The 20,451-nt window shown below is 61.1% G+C and overlaps 1 protein-coding gene across 1 annotated transcript; it reads left to right on the top strand.

The window, feature by feature from the left end:
* Positions 1 to 256: 256 nt before the first annotated feature.
* Positions 257 to 18,279, top strand: C3 (complement C3). The gene is made up of 40 exons (XM_054183554.1): positions 257 to 394; positions 1,491 to 1,683; positions 2,279 to 2,438; positions 2,893 to 2,963; positions 3,049 to 3,143; positions 3,225 to 3,307; positions 3,390 to 3,480; positions 3,882 to 3,984; positions 4,196 to 4,316; positions 4,707 to 4,822; positions 5,104 to 5,250; positions 6,092 to 6,304; positions 6,399 to 6,593; positions 7,063 to 7,224; positions 7,302 to 7,431; positions 7,657 to 7,728; positions 8,196 to 8,390; positions 8,790 to 8,907; positions 9,247 to 9,332; positions 9,826 to 9,965; positions 10,050 to 10,262; positions 10,570 to 10,636; positions 11,005 to 11,091; positions 11,180 to 11,383; positions 11,622 to 11,697; positions 11,775 to 11,934; positions 12,117 to 12,212; positions 12,353 to 12,503; positions 12,644 to 12,807; positions 13,353 to 13,511; positions 14,017 to 14,167; positions 14,304 to 14,355; positions 14,582 to 14,669; positions 15,113 to 15,202; positions 15,657 to 15,762; positions 16,046 to 16,135; positions 16,753 to 16,839; positions 17,123 to 17,206; positions 17,632 to 17,767; positions 18,052 to 18,279. Exons 1-40 carry the CDS (start codon positions 324 to 326, stop codon positions 18,191 to 18,193), a joined length of 4,965 nt encoding a protein of 1,654 aa, XP_054039529.1. The 5' UTR covers positions 257 to 323; the 3' UTR covers positions 18,194 to 18,279.
* The last annotated feature ends 2,172 nt before the right edge of the window (positions 18,280 to 20,451 follow it).

Here is a 20,451-nt window from a genome sequence, read left to right as displayed (position 1 = left end):
CGGGTGTCCTGTGCTTCCCAGCCCCCCCCCCAAGGTGGACCCAAGGATCTGGGACACCCCCCACCCCCCCCCACCCCCAAAGTGGATGCCAGACCCCCTTGCCATGGGTGGACCCAGGGGGCCGGGCAGACCCTCCCCAGCCCCCACCCAGGTGAAGCCAGGTGTCCGTCCCGCCCCCCCCCCCCCCCGCCCCCCCCGCCCCGAATATGGGTGGACCCAGGCGTCCGGGTGCTGGTTACCCATTAACCAGCGGTGCCACCATAAAGGGGACCCCCCCACACACACCCCCCCGGATCCCCTGTCCCTGACCCCCACCTACAGCCATGGGGGCTCCGGCGCTGCCCCTCCTCCTCGGCCTCCTGCTGCTGCACGCGACCCCCACCCACGCCCAACTGTGAGTCACGGGGACCCCCCCCCACCCCATGGGACCCCCCCCTCCACCGGGATCCCCTGTGGGACCCCCCACCGCCACCACCCATGGGACCCACCCCCTCCACCGGGATCCCCTGTGGGACCCCCCCCCCCCGCCACCACCCATGGGACCCCCCCCCCTCCTCCGGGATCCCCTGTGGGACCCCCCCTGCCACCACCCATGGGACCCCCCCCCACCTCCACCAGGTTCCCCTGTGGGACCCCCACCCACCCATTGGACCCCCTCTTCTGGGACACTCCCCACTCATGGGACGCCCCCCCCCCCCCCCCCCAGGATCCCCCATGCACCCATAAGACCCCAGCCACCCATTGGACCTGCTCTTCTGGGACCCCCCACCCATGGGATCCACTTTGGGATCCCCTATGCACCCATGAGACTCCCCCCCACAACCCTCTGGACCCCCGCTTCTGGACACCCCCCCACCCTACCCGTGGGATCCCTGCACCCTGAGATACCCTCACCCATGGGATCCCCACCCATAGACACCCCCCCCCCGGGCTGGGACCCCGTCCCTAGCCGAGACCCCCCTGCCCCAGATGGAACCCCCCATGGTAGACCACCCCCCCATGGCCAGGACCCCCCCACCCTGAAGGAGACCCTCGTATCTGGGACCCTCTCAACCAGAACGCCCCTGTCTGAGACCCCCACCCCAACAGGGACCCCCCCCTGCCAGGGACCCCCCAACCTACCCAGGACCTCCCTGACCAGGACCCCCACCCTAGATGGGATCCCCCTTTCCAGCTCCCCCCCGCCCCAGGGGTGGGTCCTGGAGGGCAGTGAGGGGGATATTGGGGTGAAATGGGGGGATATTGGGGGGCAATGGGGGTTTTGGGGTTGCTTCAGGCCTATGGGGCAGATCGGGGGGGGGTGTCCCCCTGGGGCATTGTGGGGTCCCCAGGGTGCTGTGGGTGACATATCACGGGGTCCCTAGGGTGCTGTGGGGACAGATTTTGTGGGGGAGGTGGGGGTCTGGGTGCTTTGAGGTCCCCAGGGTGCTTGGGGGGACCCTGTGACAGCTTCCCCCCCCCCCCCCCCCGTTGACGGCCGGTGTCCCCAGGGTGACAATGGTGACACCGGCGGTGCTGCGGCTGGAGACGGAGGAGCGGGTGCTGGTGGAGGCGCCGGGGTTGAATGCCCCCGTCGAGGCCACCGTCCTGGTGCAGGACTTTCCCCTCAAGCGCCACGTGCTCTACCAGACCCGCCTGCCACTCAGCCCTGACCAGGGCATGTTGGGCACCACCACCATCAAGGTATGTCACCACCTCTGTGTCACCGCCCTGCCGGTCACTGCCCCCGTCCTGCCCCGGGGAGGCTGTTCCACGGGGCTCAACCCTGTATGAGACGGTGGAGAACCTCCACGGGGCTGGTGGGACCTGGGGGAGGATGGTCACCACGGGGACGGTTGCTCTGAGGTCCCTGGGGACACTGACGCCGGGGTCCTTGGAGGTGGCCACCCTATGATTAGAGGATGGTCACCCCTTAATCCTTGGAGATGGCCATCTTTGGGGACAGTCACCCTGGGGGTCTTTGGAGGTGGCCACCCTATGATTAGAGGATGGTCACCCCTGGGTCCATGGGGATGGTCACCCCTGGATCTTTGGGGACTGTCACCCCGGGGTCCTTGAAGATGGCCATCTTTGGGGACAGTCACCCAGGGGGCCTTGGAGATGGTCACCCTATGATTAGAGGATAGTCACCCCTGGGTCTTTCATGACGGTCACCCAGGAGTCCTCGGGGACTGTCACCTGGCATCCTCAGCTCCATTCCCTGGGCATGGGTGCCATCTGGTGTCCCCTGCGGGGTCCCTGTGGTGCAGGTGCCACCTGGTGTCCTCCGTCACCGCAGGTGTTGGCCAAGGCCCTGCCGCAGACAGCGGGGAAACAGTTTGTCTCGGTGACAGCGCGGGTGGGCCAGACGACCCTGGAGAAGGTGCTGCTGGTGTCACTCCAGAGTGGCCACATCTTCCTGCAGACGGACAAGCCCATCTACACCCCCGGCTCCACTGGTGTGTCCTTGGGGTCCCGGGTCTCACCATGGCACCTTGGGGTGCCAGTGGCACCTTGGGGTGTTGGGTCCCCTCCATTGGCACCTTGGGGTCTTGGTGGCCTCCTGGGGTGTTGGATCCCCTCCACAACACCTTGGGGTGCTGGTGTGACCTTAGGGTGCTGGGTCTCACCATGGCATGTTGGGGTGCTGCTGGCACCTTGGGATGTTGGGTCCCCTCCATGTTGCCTTGGGGTGTCAGTGCCATCTTGGTGTGTTGCCTCCCCTCTACAGCACCTTGGGACCTTGTCATTTGAGGACCTTGCCATGATGTCCCCATTGGGGTCCAGCAACCATTTGGGGATGTGCCCCTTGCATCTCCATTGGGACCCAGCACCCATTTTGGGGTCCAGCACCCATTTCTGGGTGTCCCCACACCATCCCTGCTTACCTTGTCCCCCCATGTCCGCTCCCAGTGCTCTGCCGCCTTTTTGCTCTGAACCACCTCATGGAGCCAGCATCCAAGACGGTGGTCGTGGAGGTCAAGGTGGGTGCCCACTGGGGACACAGGGACATGGGGACACAGCCACCCATGCCACAGTCCCCAACCACTCCATGTCATGTCCCTTCAGACGCCTGATAATGTCATCATCAAACAAGTGCCCGTGTCCTCGCCAACGAAGACGGGCATCTTCTCCCTCAACCACAAGCTGCCCGAGGTCATCAGGTGGGTGCCACCTCCCAGAGTGGCCCAGGGACATCCGTGTCTCCAGACTTGTCCCCTCACTCTGTTCCCTGCCTTTTCCAGCCTGGGGACATGGACGATAACGGCCAGATTCGAAGACTCACCAGAACAGGTCTTCAGCACCCAGTTTGAAGTCAAGGAGTATGGTAAGGTGGGGGGGGGCCCCCAGACCCCTGGGTCCCTTGTACCTGTCCTGGATGCCTGGGTCCATTGGGTGTCCCCCCCCAGTGCTCCCAAGCTTTGAGGTGGTCCTGGAGCCAGAGGAGAAGTTCCTCTACATCGACCGGCAGGAGGATTTCCGAGTGTCCATCACGGCCAGGTGGGGTGGGCACCCCAAAACTGTTCGTTATGGGGGTCAAACCTCCCTGGGTGGTGGTGTAGGGTGACACTCCTGCTCTGCTCCTGCGCAACGTCCCCAGGGATGAGGGGCTGGCACAGGTGCAAGGTGGCAGGGATGAGGGTGATGGGGATGTGGGGAAGTGGGATGATGGGGACAGGGGGTGAGGGGGACACAGGGTGATGGAGGTGGCAGGGTGTGATGGGGGGGTGGCAGGGGGACATGGGCAAGTGGAGTGACAGGGACAGGGCGATGAGGACATGGGGCAACGGGGTGACGGGGTTGTATGACAAGAGGATGTGGGGACGTGGGGTGACAGTGATGTGGATGTGATGGGGACATGGGGACAGGGGCTGAGGGTCACAGTGGTGGCTTGCCCACAGGTACCTGTACGGGAAGCGCCTGCAGGGGACAGCCTTCATCCTCTTTGGCGTTATGGTGGATGATGAGAAGAAGAGCATCCCCCAGTCCCTGCGGCGCGTCCAGGTGACCCAGTCCTTGTCCCTGTCCCCCTCCCTTGTCCCTGTTCTAGCCCTCTGTTGGGCTCTGTCCCTTGCTGAGCCCTGTCATCCACACCGTCATCCCTGTCCCCATCCCTCTCCCATGCTGAGCTCTGCCATCCCCTGTCCCCACTCCCATCCCTGTCCCCATCCCGGTCCCCATGGCTGTCCCCTGTCCCACTAACTCCGCACCACAGGTGACCGACGGGGACGGGGAAGCCGTGCTGTCCATGGCCATGCTGCGGCAACGATTCGCCAACCCCCAGGAGCTAGTGGGACACTCGCTCTACGTCTCCGTCACTGTACTCACCGAGTCAGGTGTTCAGGGGGACCGCAGGGGACACGGGGGACTTGGGGGGTTAGGGACAGCAGGGACGTATGAGGCCATGGGCTGTTTGTCTCTGTCACAGGCTCCAACAAGTTGGGTAGGTGGGGGGGACACCTGGGGACATGTGGGGACTTAGGGGGATGAGGACAGCAGTGACACATGGGGTTGGGGACAGCAAAGGACAGGGAGATATGGGGTCGGGGACAGCAAGGATGGGGACACATGGGGTTGGGGACAGCAAGGATGGGGACAGGTGGGCTTTGGGACAGTGAGGATGGGGACATCTGGGGCCACCCAAGATTGGACGGGGCGGTCCCTGGTGGGTACTGGGAGCCCTGTCCCGGCACTGGGTGACATGGTCGTTCCCGTGGCCACCGCAGGCAGTGACATGGTGGAGGCGCAGCGCAGTGGCATCCGCATCGTGACATCCCCGTACACCATCCACTTCACCCGCACCCCCAAGTACTTCAAGCCGGGGATGCCCTTTGATCTGACGGTAATGGCACCTGGGGACAGGGATGGGAACAGCGGTGGCATTGGCCCAGGACCTCCATGGTACCAGGGTCCCCAACATTGGGATGGGGACGGGACAAGTCTGGGGGTTTGTGGGTGGAAGAGACTTGGGGACCAGGATCTGTCCCCGTGTCATCACTGTGTCACCTGCCGAGGGCCTGGGGACTGTGGTCTGTCCCTGTGTCACCTGGATGGCACCAGGTGCCATGTCCCTCATGCCATGACCCCACGTAATGTCCTCATGTCACACCACATCCCCTGCAGGTCTATGTCACTAACCCTGATGAGTCCCCAGCTCCACGTGTCACTGTCAAGGCTGACGGCTTCCAGGGTCTCGTCTCCACCCAGCGTGATGGCACAGCCAAACTGGTCCTCAACATGCCGGCCAACAAGGATGCTGTCCCCATCACTGTGAGTGGGGATGGACACCGGGGTGGCCTTGGAACTGGGGTGGCCAAGGTGGCAGAGGACAGGGGTGGTTGAAGTGACCTGGGGGTTGGGGTTGCTGAGACAACCAAGGTGGTTGAGATGTCCAGGGTGACCAAGGACCATGGCCAGCATGGTCACCATTGACCAAGGACCAGGACAGCAGGATCAGGTGACCTACGCACCCATGGTGGACAAGGGTAAGAGCCACCCTCTTCACCGGTGACCAACGACTAGGATGGCCAAGGTCAGGGAGACAAGCATGACTGAGATGACTGTGGTGCTCAAGATGTCCAGAGTGACCAAGGACCAGAGCTATCCTGGTCACCATTGGCCAAGAAGCAGGATGGCTGGTGTCAGGGCAACCATGACAGCCAACACAATTGGGTTGACCAAGACATCTAGGGTGATCAAGGACCAGCATGGCCAGTGTCAGGGAGACTGGTGGAGATGTCCGTAGTGGCCAAGTCGTCCATGGTGGCCTGCAGCCGGGGTCAGAATGGTTTACCAGTAGCCAAGAACCAGGATGGCCAAGGTCAAGGGGATGGGAGGGGCCATGCTGTTCAGGGTAGCCAAGGGCCAGGAGGGGCAACGTCAGGGGGACTAAGTTGGTTGAGTTGACTAGAGTGGCCAAGACATCCGGGGTAGCAGAGATGATCACATTGACCGAGGAGATGATCGCCATTGACCAAGAACCAGGGCAGCAGGGGTCAGGGAGACCAGGACAACCAAGACCTCTATGGTGGCCAAGACCTCCATGTTGACCCCTACCCATGTCCACGCCTCTTCCTGGTGACCAAGTGCCACCATGTCCCCTGTGTTGCAGGTGCGGACGGACCAACCAGGGCTGCCTCCTGACCGCCAAGCCTCGCGGCAGATGACTGCCGAAGCTTACCGCACCCAAAGTGGATCCGGCAACCTCCTCCACCTGGCCGTGGGGGCCACCGAGCTCCAGCCTGGTGACAACCTCGCCGTGAACTTCCACCTCAAGAGCAACAGCAACGCCGTCCGTGACTCTGTCCCTTATTTCACCTACCTGGTGAGCACCTTGGCCTCTGCCAACCAACTGCTCCCCATCTTGGAGACCCAGGTGTCCAGGTGCCACCAACCCTGCCTTTCCTTGCCCGCCACAGATCTTGAGCAAGGGGCGCATCGTCCACGTGGGGCGACAGCGGCACGAGCCTGGCCAGAGCCTGGTCACCATGTCATTGCCGGTGACGACCGAGCTCATCCCCTCCTTCCGTATCGTGGCCTACTACTTCGTGATGCCCGGCGAGATTGTCGCCGACTCCATCTGGGTTGATGTCAAGGACACTTGCATGGGCACTGTGAGTGTGTCCCCACTGTCCTAGAGGTTGAAGGGGCCTGTGGGGGTATTGTCTGGGCCTTGGGGGTGGTTTAGGTGGCCCTTGAGATGGTCCATGATGGGCCCCACGATGGAGATTGGGTAGCGCTTAGGTGCTTTGGATGGTCCATGGGGGGCTTGGGCATCTCATGGGGTCCTTGGGTGGCCCTTGAAGCTTGAGTGACCCATGATGGGGACTGGGTGTCACTTAGGTGGTTTGGATAGTCCATGAAGGGCTTGGGCATCTCATGGGGAGCTTTGGGTGGCCCAGGTGGCCCATTTATGATCCAGACGTTCCGTGGTGGAGGACAGAGCCATCAGCTGCCCCTGGAGGACTCCAACACCCTGTGGGGTTGGGGTACCCCCATGGGGCAGCTCCTGGGGGTACAGTGAAGGTTTTTTTGGGGGTATCCCATGGCCATGACCCCCACCCCACCCCGTGTCCCCGGCAGCTGGTGGTGAAGGGAGCGACAGAGGGTGACAACCGGGTGCACGAACCAGGGACACGCATGCGGCTGCGCGTCGAGGGTGACCACAATGCCCACGTGGGGTTGGTGGTCGTGGACAAGGGCGTCTTTGTCCTCAGCAAGAAGAACAAGCTCACCCAGTCCAAGGTGGGTGCCCAGGTCCCCGTCCCCACTGTCCCCGGGTGGTGGCAGTGGCTGTCATGGCTGTCCCATGTTGGTCACAGGTTTGGGACACAGTGGAGAAGAGTGACATCGGCTGCACCCCGGGCAGCGGGAGGGACAACGTCGGTGTCTTTGCTGACGCTGGCCTCAGCCTGGTCACCAGCGTGAAGGTCACCACGCCACAGCGAGGAGGTAAGGGACATGCTGGGGACTGGGACAACCTGGGGTGGCACCTTGGAGATGGGGTTGGCGAAACCTTGGGATGTGGCACTTCAAGGTGGGGGAGTGTGACACCTCAGGGATGGGGGAGGTGTCCCCTGAGCTTTGGGATGTGACAACTGATGTCAAGGGGAAGTGACACCTAGGTTTGGGGCTGTGACACTGTGGGGTCCTGACCTGTGTCCTCTCTGTCCCCAGAGGTCCAGTGTCCCCAGCCTGCGAAACGCAAGCGCCGCTCCCTGCAGCTCATCGAGTACAAAGGCACCAAGGGTAGGTGGCACTGGCAGTGTCCTGTGTCCCCAAGAACACTGGAATGTCCTGTGTCGCTGGAGACACTGGATTGTCCCATGTCCCCTGAGGGTGCCAAAGTGTGCCAGGTCCCTGAGGGACACCAGAGCATCCCACGTCCCAGTCAACACCACAACATCCCACGTCTCAATCAATACCAGTGTCCCAGGTCCCTGAGGGACACCAGAGTGTCCCATGTCTGTGCTTATACCACAGCATCCCGTATCCCAGTGAATACCAGTGTCCCATGTCCCTGGTGATAACCACAGCACCCCATATCCCAAAGGACACCAGCGTCCCATGTCCCTGGTGATAGCACAGCACCCCATAACCCAACAAATACCATTGCCCCAAATCCCTGAGGGACACCAGAGTGTCCCATGTCCCTGACAGCACTCGGGCCAGGGTTTTTGGGACTGGGTGCCAGTTGGGTGCCTTGGTGCTGGCAGCGGCTGAGTACACGGACAAGGCGCTGCGCAAGTGTTGTGAGGACGGGATGAAGGAAAACCCCATGGGCCACAGCTGCGAGCAACGGACCAACTACATCCAGGATGGAGAAGCCTGCATCCATGCCTTCCTCGACTGCTGCAACTACATCAAGGGCATCCGCGACAAGAAGCACCGGGAGTTCCACCTCGAGCTGGCTCGAAGCAAGTGCTGGGCACTGGTGGGGTGGTGACGGAGCTGGTGGTTGGGCAAAGCTTGAGTGAAGTTTGGGCAAAGCTTGGGTGAAGATCAGGTGAACCTCAGGCATTGCTTTGGCTATCCTCGGGCAATGCCTGGGTGAAGATCAGGTGAACCTCAGGCATTGCTGGCACTATCCTTGGGCGGTGCTTGGGTGAAGGTCAGGTGAACCTCAGGTGTTGCTTGTGCTGTCCTTGGGCAATACTTGGATGAATTGTGGGCAACGGTTGGGTCAAAGTTGGGTGATGCCTAGATGATGCTTGAGTAAAACAAGGGTGGTGCTTGGATGATGCTGGGATCATACTGGCTCCACCCAGGGGCTGGGCCCCTGAGGCCACGGTCGAGAGGGATGGTACCACCCCTAGGCGAGGAGGACGATGACTTCCTGTCTGATGAGGACATTGTCTCACGGAGCCTCTTCCCGGAGAGCTGGCTGTGGCAAGTGGAACAACTAACGGAGAAGCCCAATGAGCTGGGGTGAGCCCTGTGCCCTTGTCCCACTACACCTCCACCCCATGGGGTGATCCTCCACCTTGGGGATCATCACCTCCTCCCTGTCCAGATCCAGACACTGCCACTCCCAGTCTGGAGACCAGCTATGATTCCCCTCCCTGTCAGCCAGACAAGGGCCACCAGCTATGGTGCTGCTTTGGGACCAGCTATGACACCTTGGTCCAGCTCAGGGCCATCTACAACCCCCAGTCTAGCTGGAGGACCACCTATGACCCACCCTACTCCAACTTGGTGGCTGGTTATACCTCCTTAGCCTGGTTTGGGGACAATTATGACCCCTTTGGTTGTTCTCATCCTCTCCAGCATCTCCATGAAGACTCTGCCTGTATACCTGAAGGACTCCATCACTACGTGGGAGGTGCTGGCTGTCAGCATCTCACCGACCAAGGGTGCGTGATGAAGTAGGAAGGTGTCTTTGGGGATCAGAGGAATCCCCCAAACCTTCAGGGTGGTCCCTGGGATTTGAAGGGTCCCTTAAAGCCTGGCAGGTTTCCTTGGGGTTTGAGAGATCTCCAAAATCTTAGAGGGGTGCATACCACTGGAGAGGTGCCCCAAATTTTGGGGAGATCCCTCAAAGCTTGGTGGCAGTCCTTGGGACTTGAGAGGGATCTCCTAAGCCTTGGGAGGACTCTATGGGACTTGAAGTTTCCCCTAAACCTTGGGAGGGCTCCATGGGACTTGAGGGGTCTCCTAAGCCTTGGGAGGATTCCATGGGACTTGAGGGATCTCCTAAACCTTGGGAGGACACCATGAGACTTGAGGGATCTCCTAAGCCTTGGGAGGAAGCCATGGGACTTGAAGGATCTCCAAAACCCTTGGGGATGTCCCTGAGACATCAGGCCCATAAGCCTGAACCCCATGTCCCTGGGGGCCACCCCACAGGGCTGTGTGTGGCTGACCCCTATGAGATCACGGTGATGAAGGAGTTCTTCATCGACCTGCGCCTGCCCTACTCTGTGGTGAGGAATGAGCAGGTGGAGATCCGAGCCATCCTCTACAACTACTGGACGCACGATATCACGGTGGGCAGGGGAGCCACACCTGGGCTTCTGGGGGGAGGTCTGTGGCCACCTGAACCCCACGGCCAACATCTCTGTGCCCTGTAGGTGCGTGTGGAGCTGATGTACAACCCAGCCTTGTGCAGTGCCTCCACCTCCAAGACGCGCTACCAGCAGATCCTCAAACTGAAAGCCCAGTCATCATGGGCCGTGCCCTTTGTCATCGTGCCCTTGCAGCTGGGGCTGCATGACGTCGAGGTGAAGGCAGCCGTTCGGGGCAGCTTCGTGGCTGACGGTGTCAAGAAGAAGCTCAAAGTTGTGGTGAGTGGTCATTGCTGCCCATGGCATCTCCACCACATGGTGCCACCTCCGTCCCTGAGATGTCTCCAGCATGGTATCCCTGTGACATTCCTGTCTCCACTTTCATACCGGTGTTGGTACTCAGGGATGAAGGATCCTCCCCCCCCAGGATGCTCACATGTGACCTTCTGGGGCTCTCCCAGTCTGTTGCATGACCTGGGGATGCTGGTTTATACTGGGCTACCTTTCCTGGACAACCCAGAGAGGTTGGGAAGGGGGGGACCCAAAACCAGCCCAGCCTTTTAGCATTGGACTCTCACTTCTGCAGCCTGAAGGGATGAGGTTGGAGAAGACGGTGAAGATAGTTGAGCTGGACCCGAAGACGAAGGGAGTCAGTGAGTGGCCCCGGCTGGTCTTGGGGATGTCTCAGCCCCACGGGGATGTCCCACTTAAGAGAAGGGTCTGGGGCATCTCAGGGTACAAGGGAAGTCACACTGTGGGGTCTGGGACATCTTGGGGGATGAAGGATATATCACCAAGGGTAGGACTGGGGCATCTTGGGGGACGAGGGACATCGTACTATGGAGCTGGGATATCTCAAGGGAGAAGGGACATCCTGCTATGGCTCTGGAACATCTTGAGGGACAAGGGACATCCTGGGGCAGATGTGGGGCAGGGCTGGGTCACCTCAGGGTGGTGGTAGTGGGGGGCTCATGAAGGAGTTGGGGCCACCCATCTCCATCCTGGCCTCCTTGCCCCACAGATGGTGTACAGGAAGAGAAGGTGAGGGCAGCAAACCTCTCGGACATTGTCCCCAACACTGAGTCGGAGACCAAAGTCAGCATCCAAGGTGAGAGTGGGGGAAGGAACACAACTGGGGATGAACTGGGATGGGGTGGGACGCTCCTGGCTTGACGTCTCCCCGTCTTCTGCTCCAGGCAACCCTGTGTCCATCATGGTGGAGAAAGCCATTGACGGGGACAAGCTGAAGCACCTCATCGTGACGCCAGCGGGCTGCGGGGAGCAGAACATGATCGGGATGACGCCCACTGTCATTGCCACCCACTACCTGGACAGCACGTTGCAGTGGGAAAGCTTCGGCATTGACCGCCGCACTGAGGCCATCAACTTGATTAAAAAAGGTAGGAGCATCCCCCAAAGGGTTGGGAGCGCCCTCTGGTTTCCTCTCTCAGGGTGCAAAATGTCACCATCATCCAAGGTGCTGAAGAGACCTGCACCTTTGAAGAAGACACGGGTTGGGTGCTACCAGTTTGGGGATTTCTAGAGCTACTGGTTTGCTCTGGAGTGGGATGGTGGCCTGAAGCTACCTCAACTTGGCTGGGTGCTCGTTGTGTTGGCCAACCACCATCTCCTCACCAGGTTACACCCAACAACTTGCTTTCCGGAAACCTGACGGCTCCTATGCTGCCTTCAAGGACCGTCCATCAAGCACCTGGTGAGGGTCACATTGCCACCAATACGTGGGTCCAGCTGACATGGTTGGACATGACACTAAGGTCCTCCTGCCCTCAGGTTGACAGCCTACGTAGCCAAAGTCTTTGCTATGGCCATCAAGCTGGTAGACATCGAGCCCGAGGTGGTTTGTGGGGCCGTGAAATGGCTCATCCTGGAGAAGCAGAAGCCAGATGGGATTTTCCAAGAAGATGCTCCTGTCATCCACAAGGAGATGGTGGTATGGGGGGATCTAAACCCTGTCCCTGCTGGTGGCCAAAACCCTGGTGGCTCGAGGATGGGCTTTTGGAATGAGCTATGGGGAAAGTACTACATTGGGTGATGGGGATGAGTGTTGGGGGACAGAGCTTGCTGAGAAGACCACGATCCTGAGGTTTTTTTCCCCTCCGTTTTGTCACCCAGGGAGGCTACCAGGGCGCTGAGCCCGAGGTGTCACTGACAGCCTTTGTCCTCGTCGCGCTGCAGGAGTCACGGACGGTCTGCAAGGACCATGTCAACGTGAGTGGCCCAGTCCTCAACCCCACATGAGGAGAGGAGGGACAACTGGCACCTGTCACATAGAAGTGACCTTCAAGATGAGGTGCCCAACCCTTATAGCAGCCACTTGAGAATCCAAACTTACCATTCTTTCTGCCCAGAGCTTGGACGGGAGCATCAACAAAGCCGCCGACTACCTTGCCCGGAGGTACCAGTCATTGAGCCGACCCTACACGGTGGCCCTGGCCTCCTACGCCTTGGCCCTGACGGAGAGACTCAAAAGCGAGAAAGTTCTCATGAAGTTTTCCAAAGGTGACGTCTCACCGGGGCTGGGAAGGGGGGCACAAAACCGCAGGGGTCATGGGCTGGGGGAGGGGGAGAGGTAATTATGGGTTACCTGTTGGGGGGAGAAATCATCCCTAGAGGGTGCTGAGGGACCGATGTCACCCCAGAGGGCAAACGCTGGGAGGAACGCAACGCCCGTACCTACAACATCGAGGGGACATCCTACGCGTTGCTGGCCTTGCTGCAAATGGAGAAGCCGGAGCTGACGGGACCAGTGGCCCGCTGGCTTGCCCAGCAGAACTACTTTGGTGGTGGCTACGGATCCACTCAGGTGGACTACTGACCCCCCTGGCACCCATGGGTCCCGTCCTGGCACCCATGGGTGCTGCCTTGGCACCCACAGCCATGGGGAGGAGTGCTGTGTGATGGGGAAGAGGGAGGTTGAGGGCTTGGTTGGGGGTTGAGGGATCACCTTGTGGCCCTGGGGATTCCAGGGACATGACATGTCTCTTGGGGGGGGGGGCGCCTCTGGTCCCATGGGACCTCAAAAGCATTGGGGGACCCCTCAGGGCCCTTGGGACCCCCGGGGGCATGGCGTATCCTTGGGGAACACCCCTGGTCTCATGGGATCTCAAGGGCTTTGGAAAACCCAAAAGGTCTGTCCCTGGGGGACACCTCCAGACCCTGGGGACCCTCAGGGACATATCCTGTCCCTGGGGGACAACTCCGCTCCGCAAGACCCCACCACGGGTACATTCCAGGTGATATCAGGTGGCCCCAGGACTTGGGGTCACCCTAGGCTCAAGGCCACCCAGGGGCCTTTGGGGACGCTCCAGATGCTGTCCCCAAGCCCTGGTGACACGGGTGTCCCCGCAGGCCACCATCCTGGTGTTCCAAGCGTTGGCCCAGTACCAGGTGTCAACTCCACGGCAGCTCGAGCTCAGCCTGGACGTGTCGGTGCTGCTGCCACGACGTGCCAGTGCCATCACCTACCGCATTGAGAACCGCAACGCCCTGGTGGCACGCTCCGCTGAGGTACCCACCCCCTTCTTGTCACTGTCACCATCGGGACCGTGGGGATGCAGCACTTGCTCACCCTGCTCTTGGCTCTCCATGGGATGTCCCTGTCTCCTCTGTGTCTCTTCATGTCCCAGGATAAACTTGTCCCCTTGTTATGGCCTCAGATGTCCCTGTCTCTTCCATGTCCCTTCCATGTCCTGTCCCCTCTGTGTCCTTCCAAGGCTTCGGATGTCCCTGCCGTGTCCCTCCATGTCCCAAGCTGATCTTGTCCCCTCCCTTGCTGTGACCTGGAATGTCTCTGTCCCCTTCATGTCCCTCTCTGTCTTCCGATTTCCTTGTCCCTTCAATGTCCCTGTCCCCTCTGTGTCTTGCTGTCCCCTCCATGTCCTGGGATGTCCCTTGTCCCTTCTACACCCCCTCCATGTCCTCATGTGCCTCCATGTCCCCAGGATGCCACATGCCTTCCATTTCCCTCCCAGGGGATGTCCCCGTCCCTCCCTAATGTCCCCTGTCCCCACAGACCAAGCTGAATGAGGACTTCACGGTGAAAGCTGAGGGTACAGGCAAGGGGACGATGACAGTGGTGACCGTCTACAATGCCAAGGTCCCTGACAAGGAGAACAAGTGTGACAATTTCGACCTGCAGGTGCAGGTGGAGGACGTGAGGACAGGTGAGTCACCTCCACGTCCCCGCCATGTCCTCTATGTGGACCCGCCATGTCCCCCTCTGCCAAGTCCCCCCCATGGCACCCCATGTCTCCTTCCACATCCCCTGTGTCCCCTCATTGTCCCCATGTCCCCCCATAGGCAAGGAACAGGAGGGTGTCTTCCGCTCTGTCAAGATCACCATCTGCGCCAGGTAGGACAGGCTGGGGACATCGGGACATCAGGGACATTGGAGATGGGGAGGGGAACGGGGATACTGGGGACAGGGACATTAGGGAAAGGGGGACGCTGAGGTCAGAGAGAGCACAGTCCCACCTTGTCCTGTAGGGATCCTTGGGAACAAGGACACAAGGGATGGGGACACTGGGGACAATAGGGCAGTTGGGGACAGGCGGGTGGCCACAACCCTGTCCCCACAGGTACCTGGACAACGTGGATGCCACCATGTCCATCCTCGACGTCTCCATGCTGACCGGCTTCTCGCCCGACATCCAAGACCTGAAGAGGGTGAGTGCAGGGACATGGGGACACACTGTGGGGACCCGGAGGGGACACATGGGACCTTGCATCTTTGTGCCATCATGTCCCACCATGTCCCAATGTGTGTCCCACCATGTCCTTATGTCCCCACATCCCCATGTGTCCCTGTGTGTCACTGTGTCCCCATATTCCCCTGGGCCACTGCATCCCTGTGTCCCTGCCTTTCCTTCCATGGAGGTGTGTCCCCATGTCCTCTGGGTGCCACTGTGTCCCCATGTCCCCCTGTGTCCCCACATCCCTGCAAGTCCCCTGCATCTGCCATGGCCATGTGTCCCTGCGTGTCCCATGTGGCACCACCATGTCCCTATGTGCCCCTGTGCCCACGCTTCCCCGTGTCCTGATGTGGTTGCGTGTCCCCACGTGTCCCTGCATGTCCTGCATGTCCGGTGTCACCGTGTCCCTGTCACCAGCTCACGGAGGGGGTGGACAGGTACATCTCCAAGTTTGAGATCGACCAAGCACTGTCGGACCGCAGCAACCTCGTCATCTACCTTGACAAGGTGGGGACATGGGGTTGGGGACAAGACAGGACAGGATGGGGACATGAACAGGGACAAGATGGGTCAGGGATCGGGACATGATAGGACAGGGATGGGGACAGTGTGGGGACAGGGACAAAGAGAGCAGAGGATGGAGCTGGGACATGGGCAGGGACAGGTATGGGGATGAAGTTGGGGACACAGGTGGGGACAGGACTGGGACGGGGACATGGGTGGGGTTGGGGACACGGATGGAGACTGGAACAGGGACAGAGGTGGGAATGAAGTTGGGGACATGGATGGGGACAGAGGTGGGGACTGGAAAAGTATCTCAGGAGTGGGAACAGGAAAAAGATCTCAGGGGTGGGGACAAGGACAGGGACGGGTCCAGGTCATGGACAGGGACAACATGGGGACATGGCTGGGGACAGGGTCTGGCTGACTGCCACCCCCATCCCCGTGTCCCCGTCCCCAGATCTCCCACAAGGCCGAGGAGTGTTTCTCCTTCAAGGCCCACCAGCGATTCCAGGTGGGCTTGATCCAGCCCGCGGCCGTCACTGTCTACAGCTACTACAAGATCGGTGCGCCCCATGTCCCCTTGTGTCACCTCAAGGTCCCCTCTATCCCCACACTCCCCTCTGTGCCCCCTGTCTTCCACAAAGTCCCCTCTGTGTCCCCTCCTGGCCCTTTGTCCCACCATGTCCCTGCTGACCTTCTCCCCGTGCCTGTGTCACCGTGTCCCCCTGCATCCCCTGCTGACCCTCTCCTTCCACATGTCACCACTGTGTCCCCATGTCTCCCAGTGGTCCTTTCCCCCTGTGTGTCCCCCATCTCCTGTCCCCTCAAGTCCCCATGTCCCTGCAGATGACCGCTGCACCCGTTTCTACCATCCGGACAAGAACAGTGGGCAACTGAGCAAGATCTGCTACGGGGATGTGTGCCGCTGCGCCGAAGGTGACATGGGGACACGGGGACAGACCGGGTCAACACCCCTGCCATGATGGGACATGTCATGGCCATGATGGGGACACATCACTGCTGTGATGAGATGTGTCATGGACGTGATGGGACATGTCGCAGACGTGATGGGGACACGTCACGGCCGTGATGGGCTGTGTCATGGCCATGATGGGACATGTCATGGCCGTGATGGGGACACATCACTGCCGTGATGGGCTGTGTCATGGCCATGATGGGACATGTCATGGCCGTGATGGGGACACATCACTGCCGTGATGGGCTGTGTCATGGCCATGATGGGACATGTCATGGCCGTGATGGGGACACATCACTGCTGTGATGGGCTGTGTCATGGCCATGATGGGACATGTCATGGCCGTGATGGGGACACATCACTGCTGTGATGGGCTGTGTCATGGCCATGATGGGACATGTCATGGCCGTGATGGGGACACATCACTGCTGCGATGGGACGTGTCATGGCCATGATAGGCACAGTCATGACTGTGATGGAGTCATGTTCCTGCTATGGTGGGACATGTCCCTGCCATGATGCGACATGTTGGTGCCACAATAGACCTTGTCATTGCTGTGTCCCCGTGTCCCCGCAGAAAGCTGCTTCATGTGGAAGAAGGACGACGTCCCCATCACCGTCAACCAACGCATTGACCGCGCCTGCGAGCCAGGAGTTGACTATGGTGGGACAATGGGGACGTGGAAGGATAATGGGGATATGGGGTCATGGGGGGATCTGGGGCACATGGAGGTGACATAAAGGATATGAATGGGGACATGAAGGGCCATAGAAGGACATGAGGGGCACAGAGATACAGGAGGGGACAGGGGGACAGGGAGGGACAAGGGGATGTAAAGGGACACAGGGAGGAAAGGGGGGGACAGAGGCCACCTGCTGAGGGGCCACCCTGGAGTGGGGGTGCTGTCTAGGGGTGGGGGGTGACATGGTGACATCCCCTTCCCCAGTGTACAAGGTGAAGCTGATGGCAGTGGAGCACTCGGCGTCCCACGACAACTACATCATGACCATCCTCTCCGTCATCAAGATGGGTATGAGCACCCCAGGGGTGGGGGACAAGGCCACCCTGAGGGACATGGTGGGGGTCACCTAGGGTTGGGGACAGCCAGGGGCGGGGACACCCAGGTGGGTTGGGGTCATTAGTGTGACTTGGGGGCTCCCAGGTGGGTTGGTGTCACCCAAGGGTGCTGGGGCCACCTGTTGGGAAGGGACACCCAGGTGGGTTGGTGTCACCCAAGGGTGCTGGAGACACCCATGAGGGCTGGTGTCACCCAGGTGGGGTGAGGCACCCAAGGGTGGTGGGAAAAGCTGGAGGGGGCTGGTGTCACCCATGAGACGGTGACAACGGTGGGGTCCCTGGGGATGGAGAGTCCCCGTCGTGGGACATGTCAGAGTGGTGTCCCTATTGTGTTGGGGCGGAGGTGACACGTCACCTGGGTGTCCCCTCCTGGGACAGGAACCGACGAGGACCCAGCAGGAAGCAACCGGACCTTCGTGAGCCACCAGCAGTGCCGGGACACTCTGCGGCTCCAGATTGGCCAGGACTACCTCCTCTGGGGACTGGCCACCGACCTGTGGGTCACCGGCGGCCGGTAGGGACACGGGCACACCTGTGGGGACACGGAAGGGGCCACGGGAAGACAGGGACATGAGACAGGGGGAGACGGGAATAGGGGGAGGCGGGACACGGGGAGGTGGGACATGGGGCCATGGGGACACAGAGACACATGGACGCAGTGACACCGACACCCAAGTCCTGAGATTCTCCCGTGTCTCCTACGGGGTTGTGCACTCCCTTGCACCCACTGTGTGTGTCCCTTCCGGGGTGCCACCTGCTTCTGAGCCACGGCCCACTATTGTCCCCTGCTGTCCCCAGCTTCTCCTACCTCATCGGCAAGGACACCTGGCTGGAGGCGTGGCCCTCGGAGGTGGCGTGTCAGGAGCCCGACCTTCAAGCCCTCTGCCAGGACTTCATTGAATTCGCCGAGGCCATGACCATGTTCGGGTGTCCATCCTGAGCGGGTGACCCCCACCCCTGGGTGGCAGCGGCATCCCCTGCCCCCCTCCCTGCCCCGGCTGCCCCCCTCTCTGTTGCCCACCCTCCCCCTTATTGTTTTGGTTTTTTTTTTGGGTTAAAAAAAGTCCTTTCTGACAGCCTGGCTCTGAATCTGCAGGGTGTCAGGGGGATGCGGCCTCCATGCACGGCGCTGCGCATTGCGTGGTGCACGACCGGCGGTGCACGGCGCTGGGCGCCATCGGTGCACGACTGTTGGTGCACGGTGCTGGGCGCCATCGGTGCACAACCGTTGGTGCGCAACTGTTGGTGCACTGCGCTTGTCACCATCGGTGCACGACTGTCGGTGCACGGCACTGGGTGCCATCGGTGCAAGACGCTCAGCGCATCGTGCTGCGTGGCCCTCAGTGCACGCTGCAGCCTGGCATTTGGTATACGGAGCTGCACAACCCTCGGTGCCCGGCGCTTGCACGTCCTTGGTGCATGGCACTGCTCAACCCCTGGTGCACAGTGCTGCACAATCCTCGGTGCACGGTGCTGCATGTCCTCAGTGCATGGCGCTGCACAGCCCTCAGTGCATGGCGCTGCATGTCCTCGGTGCACAGCGCCGTACAACCCCTGGTGCATGGCACTGCACAACCCTTGGTGCGTGGTGCTGCATGTCCTTGGTGCACGATGCTGCACATCCTCAGTGCACGGCACTGTATGTCCTTGGTGCACGGTGCTGCACAACCCCTGGTGCACGGTGCTGCACAGTCCTCAGTGCATGGTGCTGCGTGTCCTCAGTGCACAGCGCTGCACAACCCTCGGTGCACGGCGCTGCACCACCCCTGGTGCATGTTGCTGCACGTCCTCGGTGCACAGCGCTGCATGTCCTCGGTGCACGGCGCTGTACAACCCCAGCTGCATGATGCTGCCCGTCCTCCGTGCACAGCGCTGCACAACCCCTGGTGCATGGCGCTGCACAACCCTTGGTGCATGGCGCTGCACAACCCTCGGTGCACGGTGCTGCACATCCTCAGTGCACGGCCCTGCACAACCCCTGGTGCACAGCGCCGCATGTCCTCGGTGCACGGCGCTGCACGTCCTCGGTGCACGGTGCTGCACAACCCTCAGTGCATGGTGCTGCACGTCCTCGGTGCACGGTGCTGCACAACCCCTGGTGCACGGTGCTGCACAGTCCTCAGTGCATGGTGCTGCACGCCCTCAGTGCACGGCGCTGCACGCCCCTCAGTGCATGGCACTGCATGTCCTCAGTGCACAGTGCTGCACAACCCTCAGTGCATGGCGCTGCACAATCCTCGGTGCACGGCGCTGCATGTCCTCGGTGCACGGCGCTGCACAATCCCCGGTGCGTGGTGCTGCATGTCCTTGGTGCACAGAGCTGCATGTTCTTGGTGCATGGCACTGCGCACAACCCCTGGTGCGTGGTGCTGCACAACCCCTGGTGCACGGTGCTGCACGTCCTCAGTGCACAGCGCTGCATGTCCTTGGTGCACGGCGCTGCATGTCCTTGGTGCACGGCGCTGCACAGCCCTGGTTGCACGGCGCTGCGCCCTCGGCACTGCAGCGTGTAGTGCGGGGCACGGTGCCACGTGCCATTCGTTGCACACCGTTGCCCGGCGCTGGGTGCAGGGCGCTGGGTGCCACCCTGCCTTTGTACCGCCCCCCCCCCCAATCCCCCCCCGCGCTCAGCACCCAGCCCGGCACCCTGCCGGCGGTTTCCTGCCTTCCGAGCAAGGCCTTGGCGCGGGCGGCGCTTTTCCGGCGCTGTCTCCGGCCTCCTCCGCGCTGCCCTGCACACGCGTGGGGCCTGCGCCTGGGCGCATGCGTGCGGGGGCAACGCACCTCCTCCGGCATGCAGCCGTGGGGCTTTGAACGCGCGCGGGGGCACTGACACGCGTGGGGGCACAGACACATGTGTGTTCACAGCCACGCGTGGGGGCACAGACATGGGGGGGCACTGAGTCATGTAAGTGCACAGACACGCGTGGGGGCACAGACACGTGTGTTCATAGACACGCGTGGGGGCACAGAGACGTGTGTGTTCACAGACATGCGTGGGGGCACAGACATGGGGGGGCACTGAGACATGTGAGTGCACAGACACGCGTGTGGGCACAGACACGTGTGGGGGCACAGACACGTGGAGGGGCACAGAGACGTGTGTTCATAGACACGTGTGTGTTCACAGACACGCGTGTGGGCACAGACACGTGTGAGTGCACAGACACGTGTGTGTTCACAGACACGCGTGGGGGC

Source organism: Rissa tridactyla, chromosome 25 (assembly GCF_028500815.1).
Source record: "Rissa tridactyla isolate bRisTri1 chromosome 25, bRisTri1.patW.cur.20221130, whole genome shotgun sequence".
Lineage (NCBI taxonomy): Eukaryota > Metazoa > Chordata > Aves > Charadriiformes > Laridae > Rissa > Rissa tridactyla.
The sequence above is the reverse complement of the archived record's forward strand: the minus strand, read 5'-3'. Positions and strand labels throughout refer to the sequence as shown.